The following is a 15958-nucleotide window of genomic DNA, read 5'->3' on the forward strand; positions in this document are numbered from 1 at the left end:
TTGCGATGCGTATACGCTTGGTCTTTGGTTGTGTACAAGGTTATCGTTTTTGATTAAGATTAATCCCCGCCTTAAGGCCCTGTATTCCCAAAAACGGACAATTTTCAAGATTTAAAAGTGACAGTAGACACAAAAATATAGTAATTTAAATTCTGAAAAAAATATATGTGTTAGTTAAGGATCTAACACAGTGGAATTTATATTCCATTACACAATATCATGAACTTCACTCGATTGAAAAAAAATCCCAAACTTACCTCTTTTTTTTAACGAATTTTCCATACTATGTCCAAATTATTTGGAATTTTCAGATAATTTTTGCACTGAATTAAAGACAAAGAATATATCTAGGGCGATTCGTTCTTTTGACTCGATTTAATTGATGTATAAAAAAACGACGATCAAAAAACTATAAAATAGCAGGCGCAAAGTGTGTGACTGAAAGCGTACCAGCCGAACTTGGCGGTTGTAGGTTGTAGTTTACTTAGCGGTCCCCCGACACACCGTGACAAAAATTATAGACTAAAATATTACTTTACACAAGTTAGGAATTATTTGAACTTGAAGGCAGTAAATATTATTTCATTACTTTTTAAAGTTGTTTGGCGGGGGTTTTTTTAAATTTCTTAATTTCGTCGTAATTAAATCGTCGTAATTATGATTTAATTGCTGAAGTGCAGAAAAGATCGCTAATATATGATACGTCGTTAAAAGAATATCACGACGTAAATGAAAAAAAGAAATTGTGGTACGAAATATGCCAAATAATTTATATTCCTGCAGTACTGAACTGACCGGTCCTCCCGTCGTATGCTTTGTGTACGCGGCGCGGGCAGCCGCAGACATCGACGGGCAGACGCGGTCTTTATTGCTTCTCGGAAAAGAAGCCGGCCCGGCCCCGTCGCGTCGTCTGCAAAGCGCCTAAAAATGAGTAAATGTCCGTATGTTACAAAATGTTAGTTACCGTGTTCTTCAACTCACGTCTTCAAATAAGTAAGTACACATTATATAACGATAGTGCAAACCACTGACTCACTGTTATAATTGTTATACAATGTATGTACAATGTATTGCTGATATCCTTACTGATCCATGTTTATTAACACTAGCTATTTGACGGAGCATTGCTCGGTATTTGATAAAACACGAATAAAATTACATTTTCTAAAAATGACTCCTAGCTAGATCGATTTATCGTCCCCGAAACCCCCTATATATACTAAATTTCGTGAAAATCGTTGGAGCCGATTCCGAGATTCCAATTAAAATATACAAGAATTGCTCGCGCGTTTAAAGATATAAGATTATAGGTTCTTATGCTAGTAAGTAGTATGTTAATAAACATTATACCATTTGAATTTGTTACTTCTTCACGCATAAACCGCTAAACTTATTTAGGTATAATATGGATGTCCCTGATGATGGATTAGGGTGTCCCTTATACAGGGTGCAATTTAACCTTCCTGCCAAATTTGGATATATTGATCCTTGTTAAAAATAAAAATACACGTATTTCTTCTTTTATAATCACTCAGTACTAAATTTTTGAGAAATAGCCTCCGAAAGTTATCCTACCAAACACCACAAAATATGGACACATGCGCAGCCCAGCCCCGCCTCGCCCTTTCATTGACATTCTTGCAGTGACGGATTAAGACTACTTGATGCCCTAAACAACCATGCCTGTGGGCCCCCCTATCCGTATCTCAACTAGAATCGGTCTTTGAACCTTTACTCTTCTGGTGCCCCCTCAAACGTGATGCCCTAGGCAATTGCTTAATTTGATTAAGGGCTTATCCGTCACTGCATTCTTATTATTATCATTAGTTGCGAATTTTCCCTTCATACTTTGACGAACTTAGGACCGTCAAATGTAAAGGACGTAGACAGGTATGTTTAGAATAAAATTAATTGATACACATCAAAAGAATCGAAAATTACAACTTTTTAATTACGAAAAATAAGCACTTTAGAAATTTATAATAAATCTAAACCACATCCTTTGCATTTAGGCGTATTTAAATATTCAATTAACTTATGTACACAGTACAACTAATTAAAAAATAATAATCAAAATAACCCACCTCTAAATCTTATTTACTTCCATCTTGTCTACACTTAGCATAGTTCAAACGAGTTCAAATTGCAATCCGTTTTGCTCTAAGCAGAGTCTAGCGCGTTTTGCACATTGTCTCTAAGACTTTAAAAGTTTGTTAAGCACAACTTTGTCACTTTTAAACTCGTCAGAGGCATGTCTTCGAGGCTGGCTAGGCGTGTGCAGGTGTTGCGAAATGCGAACTGTCCATAATCCGCGAGTCTTTGATTGTCTCGCGATTCAGATTCAGGGTACAGCTGCTGCATTCGAGAATCATCAATCAGCTGTTACGAAGACGTGGAACGCCGTGACAAACAAAATAATTACGTGTTAGCTATACAACTACGCGCGTAGTACTAAACGGTCGCCGGCGACCGGCGGGCGGCGGGCCTCCCGCGTAGGGGTAAAGCGGGGGTGACGCGCGGGGTGGGCCGCGCGTCACCCCCGCTTTACCCCTACGCATAACCGGTCTTTCGACGGATGTGTTCGGCGCGCCGCGCGACTGTACGGTAATCGTAATTATTATGAACTTATGAAGTGACCATTGTGCATCGATTTTTTTTGGGATAAAATATGTTATTGTACAAAAATTAACACCCTGTTTTTTTTTTGTTGAATGGACTCACCTAATGATACAAAAGCCCCAAAAAAAATTTGGCAGGTAGGTTTAATTGCACCCTGTATATGACAAAAAAAAATATTTCGAATTTCTAAATGCATACCCTGTATATTTTTTACTAACGTTATAAGATACTCAAATGCAAAATTTCGCCTTCATAGCACAATTGCAACAGGTGCCGACCGAGCCTCAAAGTTTATTATAAACGTAATTAGGTATTTTGTTCTGATATGTCGGTCTAAATCACTAGAACTGCAATAAAAGTAAGTGAAAATGGAGCAATTCAATAAGATGAACAATAATCTTTATTATTAATAACATACATTTCATACAATCGGACAGGGTAACTTCTTTTTAGAGTAGTGATTTTACAATTGGGATAGTGATTAGGATATACTTTTCTATGTTCCTGCATTCAGCGCATCAACAACTAAATAGTTTATCTTCAGCCGCGCATCAATTTAACAGCCCTTTCGGCCGTAAAATTTACATCTCTCAAATAACTTTTTTCTTTAAAATTCCAGAAAAGCATTATTAGTCCAAGAAGATACAATGAAACTGAGACAATTTTTCCTAGGACGGGTCACGGCGTTTGTTAAAATTTGTGATTGTGTGCCCGTTGAAGTTGAAACTTGAAAATCATCTGCTTTTTAGTATCGTCACCAACATTCATAGTAAACAAATTTTAAACGATAGTTTCCTTTATATATATATATATATATATATATATATATATATATATATATATATATATATATATATATATATATATATATATATATAGGAAACGTATATATATATATATATATATATATATATATATATATTTATATATTTATTGTTTTATAAAACGGTGAGGTCCCAGTCGGTGTGGCGGCCAGTAGGTCCGACATTTTCCGATTTCCTTAGATTTTATGCTGCTCCACCCTTTGCCTTTAGATGTTGTGACATTGGCTTGGTGGAGAGGGGTCACTCAAGATATCGTTCTGTGTCGAATCTACCCGCCATGTGGCTTAGGACTTTATCGTTCCTGTCTGCAGGTACATGTTATGACGTAGGCATCCGCTAAGAAAGGATTTTGATAAATTCCAACCCCAAGGGGTTAAAATAGGGGATGAAACTTTGTATATAATTATACTTCTTAACGCGAGCGAAGCCGCGGGCAAAAGCTCGTAAATCAATAAATTTCTTCACGCAGTTAAAAGTAAATAAACCGACATATTTACGCACTAAATGATGGAGCATTAATAATCTTTGAGATTATTAATGCAAATTCAGGTATGAAATGTCAAAAAAAACATTTAGTTTGAAGTCACAACTCACAACGCATGAACGCAGTACTTACGTAACTTTGTATGAAGAAGTTTAATCTCAAGTCGGCACGGGTTATAGTTTAGGGATCTAACTTATAATATTTGTTTCTAGACAATATAGGGTCATTACGAAACTTTTGAGACGATATGCATGAAAATATATCGAACTTGAAATTTAAGGGACACCCTAATGGATATTATGGACTATTAGTATTAGCTGTCATTACCTAATAAGTAAAATAATGTATTCAAATATTTAATTATTCAATACATTCTTGATATACGTATTACCTGTAGAGCTAGTATAGCTACCTATTATTCAAAAGTAAAATATTACGTTGAAGTATAAGTATGATACTAAGTAAAAACTTACAAAGCAAAGACCAGTTTTTAAACAAACACAAAATTTTAAATTGACGAGTGTTGTGGGCGGGCGGCGCGGAGGGCGCGCAGTGGGCACGGGCGCACGGAAATGTCTAAACTTTGATCTATACGACAGAGGTGTGAAGCCCTACAAACTATAGACACGATCCATATTGTGATTAGGGTACCGTGCGATAAGTTAAAAACCCGTCTAGGAAGATAGAACTCGCAGCAAAACCATCCATTTTCTGGAAAAATAGCCTAGAATATTTCGGTGCAGAAAAAAAACTAAATATTCCAAATCTGTGGATATGGTCAGACTAAATCTATGCTATATCAAAGTCTCTCGCTATTTTACTGCCTAATTATTGCAGTTTTCAAACAACCAACTTGTCATATTTATTCTCAGCATGGACGAAATGTCTAAGTATCTTTTTACAATTGAAGTTAAACTTTAGAATGATTATTATTTATTGTTAATAGTTACTAGAATGACTTTACTTTGCGGAAATCCCTAGCTCAAAATTTATTAGCTTTTAAGAGTTTTTATTATTTGTCGGCTTTAAATAATTAATTATCCGTGTAATAATAAATTATTACCTTATCTAATTGCGTACCTATTTCTTGCAAATACCGGAATAAAAATTCAGGAATGCAACTTCTTGACAATAGGCAACTGCAGCAAATTATAACCAACAATATTATTTAAAATAATATAAACTAAGTAGTGTTTATATTATTGATGAAAAACTGGTATACTTTACAAGGTGTTTTAGCTATTTCCTGAAATGTAACATTTCCCTTCGAAGGTCGGAGCGACACGCGATAGGTTTATCTTAGCCGATATCTGCTCGCGGGTGGATCGCAGCTGCGAACATACACCATATCGGCAGCTCGCACTTGCCTATAAATAGACTAACAGGAAATGCAGACTGGAAGATAATTATCCATAATATATTATGCACTACTATTAGAATGTGTCTATTTGCATGTAACGTCGTCGCGCTTAAGCGGCTGAATCGATTTTGATGGAAATTGTCTTGGAAATACGTCGAGTCCCGGGAAAGCACTTTATAGTGGCTTAACAGTCGCTGTTGGTGAACCCGGTGAACCTGTAAACATAATGAACCAATCTGTAAACATAAGTGTCTAAAAATAGGGAAACTTAAAAGGAATAAGTAACTATCATCTTGACTTTTCCATAGTAAGTGTTATATCCTCAGTTAAGTTACTGCTGCGAAAGAGTTTGCTCTTAAGAAATAACAATCACCCTGCAGACTTTACGTTAGGCCAGAGCCGACGGAACCGCAAAACGCGGTGTCAACTCACAAAACAAACACCATAGAATATAATTTAAATATCGCGTGCGATACAGACATCACAACATTTCAGTTAACCCGCGGAAATGCAAAATGATAGCAAAACAATTTTCTCACAAAATGATGCTACAAGTAGGTATAGAAAATTGAACGATTCAATTTTACCGTAGACGTAGGTCGGAATATTGTTCCATCGTGATTTTATTGCTCAAGTTAGGTAGGACTACACGAACTACTATAAAAATAAATGAGATTGTAAAAAACTATCGGCTTAATCTCAAATATGGCCCATTGCATAGAACCACGTCAGATAAAAATAGCTTATTTTCGTAGCTCTCCCCAATATTTCCTGATATTGTCACACGTGTCACGTCACGCGTGTGGCTTTAGGGGAGGGGGCCAGGCCCCTCATTGTTTATCTCCAAACCAACTAGTCTAACATGGTCTTAACCAGACCAGTAGCTTAGACCCTTTCGAAAAAAAAAGGCCCATAGGCATAGGTATACTGAGACCAACCCACGACACGAGCACACTAACCACCCGATCGTACAATATACAGAAGCCCTGGATTTATAAATAGGCCGTATAGGCCGCGGCCTAAGGGCGGCAGCGTCCTAGAGGGCGACAGATTTCGTACATGGGGCGGCAAAAAAAAAGTCACCTACAATCAAAAAAATATAAATCCGGCACTGAGTAGAGTTGGAGCAGATAAGTGTTAGAGTATAAAAGACCACGATTAGGCAAACCTATAGCATACGACGCTCTGTTATATAGCTGCAGCTCAAAGGACTGAGTATGAGGGTTCCCGATGATTGGTGCCCGCTGCCCCAATATCTACATTCAGTAGCTGTAGTAAGGCGAAGTTGATCATCGTCAACAGCTGATGGTCCTAGTTAGGTCACTGTCTTAAAGATCTTAAAGATATTTTTTTTTTCAATAGTGATTAAATTATTTAAAACTAGCGACCCGCCCCGGCTTCGCACGGGTATAAAATATAAATAGCCACTGAAAAAATGATTAAAATCGATTCAGCAGTTTTGATTTAAGTAAGTATATATTCATTATAGCGGTCGCCCGGGGCTCCGCCCGCTGCAAAAAGCATACCCAGGAAAGACGCGGTCAGAAAAATGATTGCCGGTCAATTCACAGACTCCGACACTACTATCGACGACGCAGTCATTAAACTATGGAGGGTAGATGGAGGAGAACTATCTTATAACAATCGTGTCTCACCTCATCTCATCTCATTCTCATCACTAATTTCTTTGTCGCCATTACATACTGTATTTCACCTGTCATTGGAAGTCATTTAACCTATAAGTTACTATTGTTTGTATTTTATTAAATATGTGAGATGATATTCTGTTGGTGAATCGAAATAAATAAATAAATAAATAAATAAATAAATAAATAAATAAATAAATATGGGGGATATTTGAAAAAGTATCCAGCTGTACGCACTAAATAACAGATGAAAAATCCTCCAAGAGTGCGCTAGCTGCAGCAAAGGGTATGGAATGAATGTAGCCGTTGGTGACAAAATATAAATTGAAGTATAAGTATTAAAATATTTTAGTAACTTATTCTGGTGATCTGCAGGAGTCAGGACAGGCTCAGCCTAGTGCAGACTGCAGGCATCAAAGAAACTCGGCACTAAAACGTGTGTAATCTTAAAATAATATAATGTACTTAAGTACCTGTAAAAATATTTTGTAGCAGATGTACCTAAGTATTGTTTTCAATAAATTATTATTATTAATATATAACATAAAATAGCTGACAAAATATAAATCCCGCCAAAACATAAAATGTAAAAGGAGAAAAGCAAAATATTGCATAGCTTTAATACTTCTGTTGTAAAAAGTTTTCAGATCACATTCAAGCCAAGCCTTCAACTTATTTTGCAATTTAAATCAACATTCAGTAAATGTATCAATAGATTTCTTTATTTTATAATTATTATAGTGGTTCGGCAATGATCACTAGAGAAATAATCGGCCACATGCGTCGTTACATACCTACTAAAACAATTTACGCTTGCCGTCTGTGTAAGTATGAAATCCTCCAAATATAAATAAATAAAAATAAAAAATAAAATAAAATTTATTAGACACTACATAAAAATCAAGTGAGGTGAAGCGCCTGCTACCCTATATAGGTTAGGAAACCTGTAGTTAGGGCTAGCAGTCTCTTTTCCCCTAAATACAGAACATACAATTTTTATACAGTATTAGCAATAGTTCCTTAATTACAATATGGGGGATATGCATCTGGAATAAAACTGCATATTACAATATGCAGTTTTATATTTGTTTCTCTTGTGCTCATTGCCATATTATGCAATATTTTGCTTGGCTCCTTTTACATTTTATGTTTTGGTGGGATTTCATTTCTTTTTTGAAGGTTTTTTTTTCTTTTCGGGACCAGGACACGGGACCCTATTATTATTATGTCTTCGCTGTCAGTCCGTCGGCCATCCGTATGTCACCAGGCTGGATTTCAAGAACCGCAAATCCGCAATAGCTAGATAGACTTTGCAATTTTCACAAGTTAGGTGTCGTTATAATAGTCTTAATTAAAATAAAATAAATTATTAATAGGGGGCCTCATACAACGAACACGATTTTGATCTATCCGGGTACCGGGTACCAAATTTCAAGGTTCTAAGTCTGCTACAAGTACCTTAGAATTTTGATGATCTGTCAGTCAGTGAGTGATAAAATGTAGTAACTTTGACCATCTGTCACTATTAAGCTATTTATCGAAATTTCATGTAATTTGGAGGATAAGCTAGCTTTAATACTTGCTCCTAGTGACCGAAGTTCTAAATGCCTAGCTTTGTTAACATCGAAGATAAAGGGGGTGTGAAAAAGCCGCGAACCGCTTCGAGAAAAGTATGATACGGCCGTGCCTTTGCTTAAAAGCCGTGCCCCCAGATCACAGATTACTAGTATATATTTGTAGACCCCAGATTGAAGTATATTAAAATATAACCTAAAATAGCTGAAATAAAAGCTTCTAAATGATTTAAAATTTACCCTGTTGCTACTGTAGCGCCACCCTAATTTATCCCATTTCAGCGGACACTTTTTACATACAGAGATAGTTTTTTTTTTTTTTTTATGAAATAAGGGGGCAAACGAGCAAACGGGTCACCTGATGGAAAGCAACTTCCGTCGCCCATGGACACTCGCAGCTTCAGAAGAGCTGCATGTAATACGGTAGGGAAGGGAATAGGGTAGGGGATTGGGCCTCCGGTAAACTCACTCACTCGGCGAAACACAGCGCAAGCGCTGTTTCACGCCGGTTTTCTGTGAGAACGTGGTATTTCTCCGGTCGAGCCGGCCCATTCGTGCCGAAGCATGGCTCTCCCACGTATAAATAGTTCTCCTCCATCTACACTCCATACATTAAACACACATATAGTAATTTTTTGCCATTTGTTTGCAATACAATATTTTTACAACTAAAAATTATTTATTTTTTATTCTATATAAACATTTCAGCTTATAAAAAAATAAACATACCTAATGCCTACATTGAATTACCTACTACACATTTTACTTTTTCATCGTGCAATATCGTTCAAACTATTTATAAATTATAACTCATATAAAATGCTAATTATATAATTATTGCTTTCCAGTATTCTATGTTATTCTAATATTATCACCACATTATCACATTCAGTTTGCAGCACTGGCTGAAGACGGTGCGCAAATCGGAACGTACCCGCCGCGACAGGTGGAGCATTGACAGATGACAGTTGTAAGTATTTTGGAATTTGGATTTTGACATCAGATTTTTTCACAATTGACAATGTATTTTTATGACAGCTCTATTTACGGAAAGAATTTATTTATGAAAATAATTTAATTTACTGTACATACTCTATTTATTACTATTTTAATTTGTGTTGTGTGAAACCTTTAATTTGACGATTAAACATCTAAATATAAATGTTTTGTGTGAATAAAATTAAAGTTAATGTGCAATGAAAAGTTATAGACTGCATTCACTTTCACATTATTATAAAATTATATAGGGATAATAATTTAATTAAATTCATTAAAATATATTCGTATATAAAAATCAAGAAGTATCCATATCCTTCAAAATTTTAGTTCCAGTCTTGTAAGAAGGTTATAAGGTAATTGAATTCAGTGTATTGAATCTTCCACTCAAAATTAAACATTACCTACTGTATTCAAAGTTATAAATAGGACTCTTGATATTGTTATTTTAATATTTAAAGATGCATATCATAATGTTCCTACTTTGTGGCCTCAGAATGTTTTGTTATGAAGAAATGATTATCATTTTGGTTTGACTCCGCTTCCAGGATGCTCGTTAGAAGTTTTGCGCGATCTCTTTGGAGTACGGCAAGAGTGGAAAAGAGGTTTTTAGCCTCAAAGCCAGCTAAACCTGAACCAAATAGCATGGAAGACATAGAAGCACAACAGGTAAATAGCAAATACCATTAGTAGACTCAGGAGATAAGAGTATATAAATGTATTTGTCTGTTATAATTCTTGATTAGCAAAAAGTATTAAAAAGTAAAAGATATATTACATAACTTGATAACCTTCAGAAGGACCTCTAGGAACAACTTACAATTTACCCTAACTTTTTATCCTTCTTATATTGCGAAATACATGATAAAATTACAGGCAGCAGCCTTAGACAATGACATCTGTCTGCTGGTGGATGAGAAGGACAATATGATCGGCACGGCCACCAAGCGGGTGTGCCACACGGTGGGGCCGGACGGGAGCATCCCTCTACACAGGGCCTTCAGTGTGTTCCTTTTCAACAAAAGAGGTGATATGTTACTACAGAAGAGATCTAGTCAGAAGGTGAGTAGAATTTTAGACATCAGTCAATCCATTTTGCAAGTATCTAATGAATGTGATTAATTGTATAAAAGTAAGGATCAAAAGGCAGTTGTTTTGTAATACAATAGTTTAAATGTTATATTATAGTCATTTTAGCAACAAATGCAATAGCATTTATGTAATATGTTTATCATAAAGATAAGTAGTGGTAGGAATGCAAAAACTGAGATAAGTATAAAGGATTTACATTATGTACATGATATCTTAATATTTTGTTTACATATCAATCATATTTTAAGTAAAACAAACACATTTATTTGTTCAGTAACCATTGCTTTATTTATTTTATAATAAATTAGTTAGTAAAAATAGAAATGTTTTAATTTATGTGGATTTTTGTATCAGTAAATCATTGCCTATGTCCCGTCCCTACTGTCGGATTTTTCCGACTCGGGCGTTGGACATCAATACACTTTTCTAAGAATATTTTCGGTAATTTATTTAACTTTAGACAATATTTTTAGGTCTTCTAATTAAGAAACTAAAGTGTAATCAATTGTAAATGATTACTTTGTTAACTATTTACCAAGTATAAACATTATTTTAATATAATACAGTGCTATAAAACAAAAAAGGCAGATTAACCGAGTAGTGGTACTGGTCGTAAATATCCGACCTTGGCGAAATGGGCACGAAAATATTTGTCGGATTATTCCAACCTTGGCGGCTAAAGGGTTAACATCTTTGTACCTAGTGCATCAAGCACTTGCATATTAAAAATAGTTTAATCTCACTATTGTGAGCACACCTTAAGAATGCACCTGACCCTTACTTGACTACATACTTAAACCTAGATCTCAAAATCTGTAAGGTCTAGAAAACTGTTTTTTTTACACAAATGACTTCAGTTCATGAAGATTAAATGCTCCAGATGAAAACACGATTACTGAAAAAATGCTCAATAGTTTCTTTTTTACAAAAAACCTTGTTCTAGACACATTTTTGCTTGGATATTCGAAGTTTGCTGTCTTTTCTTTAATATTTTTTAATGTCTAAAAAAGCATTGATAAAACCTAAATTTGTTAAAAAAAACTTTTTTACATAATCATTATAGTTCGTCTTTTATTCATAGTAAAACTAACTTGGCGATGATTCCGCGTCGTCCTTTTTCACCTGGCATATGAAAGACGGGCGTGAGTGTGAAGAGAGAAGGACGATGTTTGATTTTTTGGGTCAGTAGCCCTCTTAAGAATCAACTTGGTATTTCTAAAAATTCTTAACAACCTTAAAATAGACTAAACATCAATTAAATGTTACATCAGGTAACATATCCCGACTACTACACCAATGCGTGCTGCAGCCACCCCCTATTCATAGATGGTAAACCGGAGGATGTTATAACAGCAGCCCAACGCAGGTTGAACCATGAACTTGGAATACCCATGGATCAGGTAAAATATGATAGTACCTTTACAATAAAAGGTCAGTGTTTTTTGGCATAAAACAACAATCTATTTTATACGTGGGAGAGCCATGCTTCGGCACGAATGGGCCGGCTAGACCGGAGAAATACCACGTTCTCACAGAAAACCGGCGTGAAACAACGCTTGCGCTGTGTTTCGTCAAGTGAGTGAGTTTACCGGAGGCCCAATCCCCTACCCTATTCCCTTCCCTATCCTCCCCTATTCCCTTCCCTTTCCATCCCTACTCTCCCCTATTGCCTTTTCCCACTTAAAAGGCCGGCAACGCACCTGCAGCTCTTCTGATGCTGCGAGTGTCCATGGGCGACGGAAGTTGCTTTCCATCAGGTGACCCGTTTGCTCGTTTGCCCCCTTTTTTCTTTAAAAAAAAAACTACACGGTTTCAAACTTCAGTTTTAAACCGCCGTTTTAAACCGTGTACCTTTCAGTATTTTGGTGAGGGTTATATTCATTGTATTTTACATGCAAGCTATAAATGTAAAGAATTTGTTCATTCGCCTGTTGAGAGACAAAATTGTGCCAAATTAGAAATGAAAATATTAGCAGATAAGCATGCGGTGAGGCACTAGAATATATTATGAGCTAATAACACACTGTATCTAATTGTATACAGATGCAATTAAACCTTACGGCCAAATTTCGATATATTGATCCTTGTTAAAAATAAACATTAACTTTTATGATCACTCAGTACTAAAATATTGTTTCCAAAAGTTATTCTAAAAACCGGCCAAGTGCGAGTTGGACTCGCCCATGAAGGGTTCCGCAGCAGCAGTAAGGTTTATTTTTATGAAATTAAGAGGTTTTTTATTTATTTTCCATATTTCAGTTGATTTGATGAATCTTTAATTAAGGTTTACCATTCATGACTGTATAAAAAAATGTACTGGCTAGATCTGGTTCGAACCAATTTTCGTTGGTAATTTTTATTAGTAATGTACTACATCATATATTTTTTTATACTTATCATACCCGTACTTTAGAAGTTAGAGGTGGGGGGGGACACATTTTACCACTTTGGAAGAGTCTCTCTCGCAAACTATTCAGGTTAGAAAAAAATTATATTAGAAACCTCAATATGATTTTTGAAGACCTTTCCATAGATACCCCACACGCATAGGTTAGATGACATTTTTTTTTTTGTTTCAGTTGTATCTATAGGGACCCCTAAAATTTTTAATAATTTTTCTATTTTTGTATCAAAATCTTAAAGCGGTTCACAGACTACATCTACTTACCAAGATACAATAGTATAGCTCTTATGGTTGAGAAGAAAAGTGGCTGTGAATAGCGGACGGACAAAACTATTTTTATCGGTTAAATGGACTCTCCTAATGATACAGGCTAAGCCCTAAAAAATTTGGCCGGTAGTTTTAATTGCACCCTGTTTATTTTAAATTCAAAATCATTAAAAGAGAAATAAAATAAAATTTAATACATTCATAATCTTAGGGCTTATAAAAATAAAATTATACAGATACTAGTGTTCTTGTAGGTATTATTAAGATAATTTAATTATATGTAATTAAATTATTAGCAGGCAGAAGCATAATTATTTATTTATGCAAATTATACATACTTTGACGTAAAATATTTTTTATTATAATAATTCTTACCATACCATCTTAAGTAACTAATAACGGTTTTTTGTGTTCAGAAGGCGAATAGATATATTCCGTATTAGTTAATTTTGATTTAGTTGTTAATAAAAAGTTTAAACTCATAGATCTTTGCCATTGTATTTTTTCGCGCGGTATCACGTGATAATATTTTATACGGCCTATAGTGAGTACCATGTGACATGTCTACCTTTACATAAATGCACCGAAACAAGTTTAGATTTTATAGCCTCCACACAACTTAAAGATAGGCAAAATTGGCGGGACTGATCACAAATTTACCAATAGTGTGAGCATTCTTAAAGTTGCATTTCCTTTACCAAACTTTACTTTTTGCAGCTGGACGCGTCGCAATTCACGTACCTGACGCGCATCCACTACCACGACCCCGGGGACGGTGTGTGGGGCGAGCACGAGCTCGACCACATACTGTTCCTGCAGGGAGACTTCCCCGTCAAGCCCAACTCCGCCGAGATATCCGAGTACTGCTACGTGCCCAAGAACGAGTTTAATGCGTGAGTTTTTTTTTAACTGGATACAAGTGTTTTGCTCTTAAAGTTCACGAGTTTCTAAATGTTTATAGATTGATACGATTACTTTGCTTTACGGGCTTAGTCCGCTTTTTTAATATTTACGTGTACGTTACTAAATCCGCTCTAACAACTTAATCATGTGTGCCGGTAATTTTTTTTTGTCAATGCAGAAGGCCTACCGCCTACCTAAAAATAACTTGACGATGTATTGACGTCAACAATTTCTAAGCTTAAGTCAAATCACATACATATATTACGACTTCCTGTATTGGTAGGTTTATCCCCACCCTGGAGGGGCCGATGACGCCGTGGTTCAACATGGTGCGCCGCCATCGACTCAAGCTGTGGTGGGACAACCTCCACCGCCTCGATGAGCTCAAGGAGACCGACAAGATACACAAGTTCATCTCCGAGAACTAAATATGACCATTATCACGATGCGTTCAAGTATTACGTAACTCTTTGGTTATTTTAGAGGTCTTTCTCTCCTGTGTAACGCATTACAACGATTTCTCTGTACCCCACCATGAAATATATTATAGTAACAAATTTTCTCAATGTATTACATCACATATGTAAGACCCCTATACAGCTTTACGTAATTCTTGAACACTCCTTCACCTCCACAAGTGAATAAAACTCCAAGGATAGTTATCCTACTTAACTGTGGTTGCGTTAATTATATTTATATTACGTATATTATGGTAATGTTGTGTTTATAATAATATTTATTTAATTGTATCTAAGTGGAACACTTCACATACCATTACACATGATGTAAGTAAAGATTTATTTTTATAGTTGCCTATATGTTGAGTATTAGTATGGGTTACCTTTGGTGGTCTGTAAATGGTATAAAACATTACCTGACTAGGTTAAGAATGCTTAACAGTATTCAGATGATGGCAGTAGCTGCTAATATTACCTATTTAAACTTATTTCTTTTCTTGAGTACAATCATACAGATCATAATTATTTTGTTAGTGTTTTGATACAATCTTTAAGTGTTTTGGGAAATGACTGACTATCATATAAATAATATGTTAAAAATATTTGTAGGCAAATATCAAGCTAATCTATCTAGATTCTCATGATATATGTTATAAAATTCAAATTGTATTATTTCATATCTTAGTTATGTAATGAACACGTAACTGGGTGCTTTATTAAAACTTTATTAATAATGATTTGTTTTATTTTATTCAGTGGCGGGGAAAGACCTAAATTTTATGTGGGCAAGATGTACTTATCTTGCTTATGTACGCTCGGACGCATTTAAGTCCAGTCTGACGTGAGTCAAGCGGCTCTCATTTTGGCGCCCATCTTGACGACTAATATAATCTTCATTTATGTGTTTTAAGATTCATTTCACGTTGAAAAATGAAGTTTATATTTATATTGCAAAAGCGCTCGGCTCGCGCCTTGCTAGTTGCTTTGCATCCGACAAATATAAGAAGAGCTCCAGATGCTTCACAAAATGTATGCAAACTGGAGTTCTTTTTACGTTGATCATTAAAGCGCGGCGGCCGACCAACGAGGGCGCGCGCCAAGTTTCGAGCGGCGCTCGGCGCCCCTAGGAACGCGGCGCCCGTGTGCAACGCACACCCTGCTCCTAAGGGAAAGATGCCCCTGCGATTCGGATTTCTGCCGAGTTGGCCGACCAAACAAACGGGGTCGTGTGCGCGCGTCGAAGAACGTCCTACTGATGCATCGGCCGACAGTTTGCCGATGGGTTTGAAGGTAATCGTATTAGCCCAAAAAACTTAATTATCGGCCGACTC

At 35.9% G+C, this 15958-nt stretch overlaps 1 protein-coding gene across 2 annotated transcripts; it reads left to right on the forward strand.

Annotated features, from left to right (window-relative positions):
* Positions 1-9354: 9354 nt before the first annotated feature.
* Positions 9355-15137, forward strand: LOC121726263 (isopentenyl-diphosphate Delta-isomerase 1). Of its 2 annotated transcripts, none has more exons than XM_042113539.1 (6): positions 9355-9477; positions 10052-10172; positions 10380-10565; positions 11867-11995; positions 13984-14159; positions 14453-15137. In XM_042113539.1, exons 2-6 carry the CDS (start codon positions 10053-10055, stop codon positions 14595-14597), a joined length of 756 nt encoding a protein of 251 aa, XP_041969473.1. In that variant the 5' UTR covers positions 9355-9477; position 10052; the 3' UTR covers positions 14598-15137. The 2 variants fall into 2 exon arrangements, with proteins under 2 accessions (XP_041969473.1, XP_041969472.1); XM_042113538.1 differs by lacking the exon at positions 9355-9477 and adding an exon at positions 9717-9859.
* The last annotated feature ends 821 nt before the right edge of the window (positions 15138-15958 follow it).

This window comes from Aricia agestis, chromosome 4, assembly GCF_905147365.1.
Source record: "Aricia agestis chromosome 4, ilAriAges1.1, whole genome shotgun sequence".
Taxonomy (NCBI): domain Eukaryota; kingdom Metazoa; phylum Arthropoda; class Insecta; order Lepidoptera; family Lycaenidae; genus Aricia; species Aricia agestis.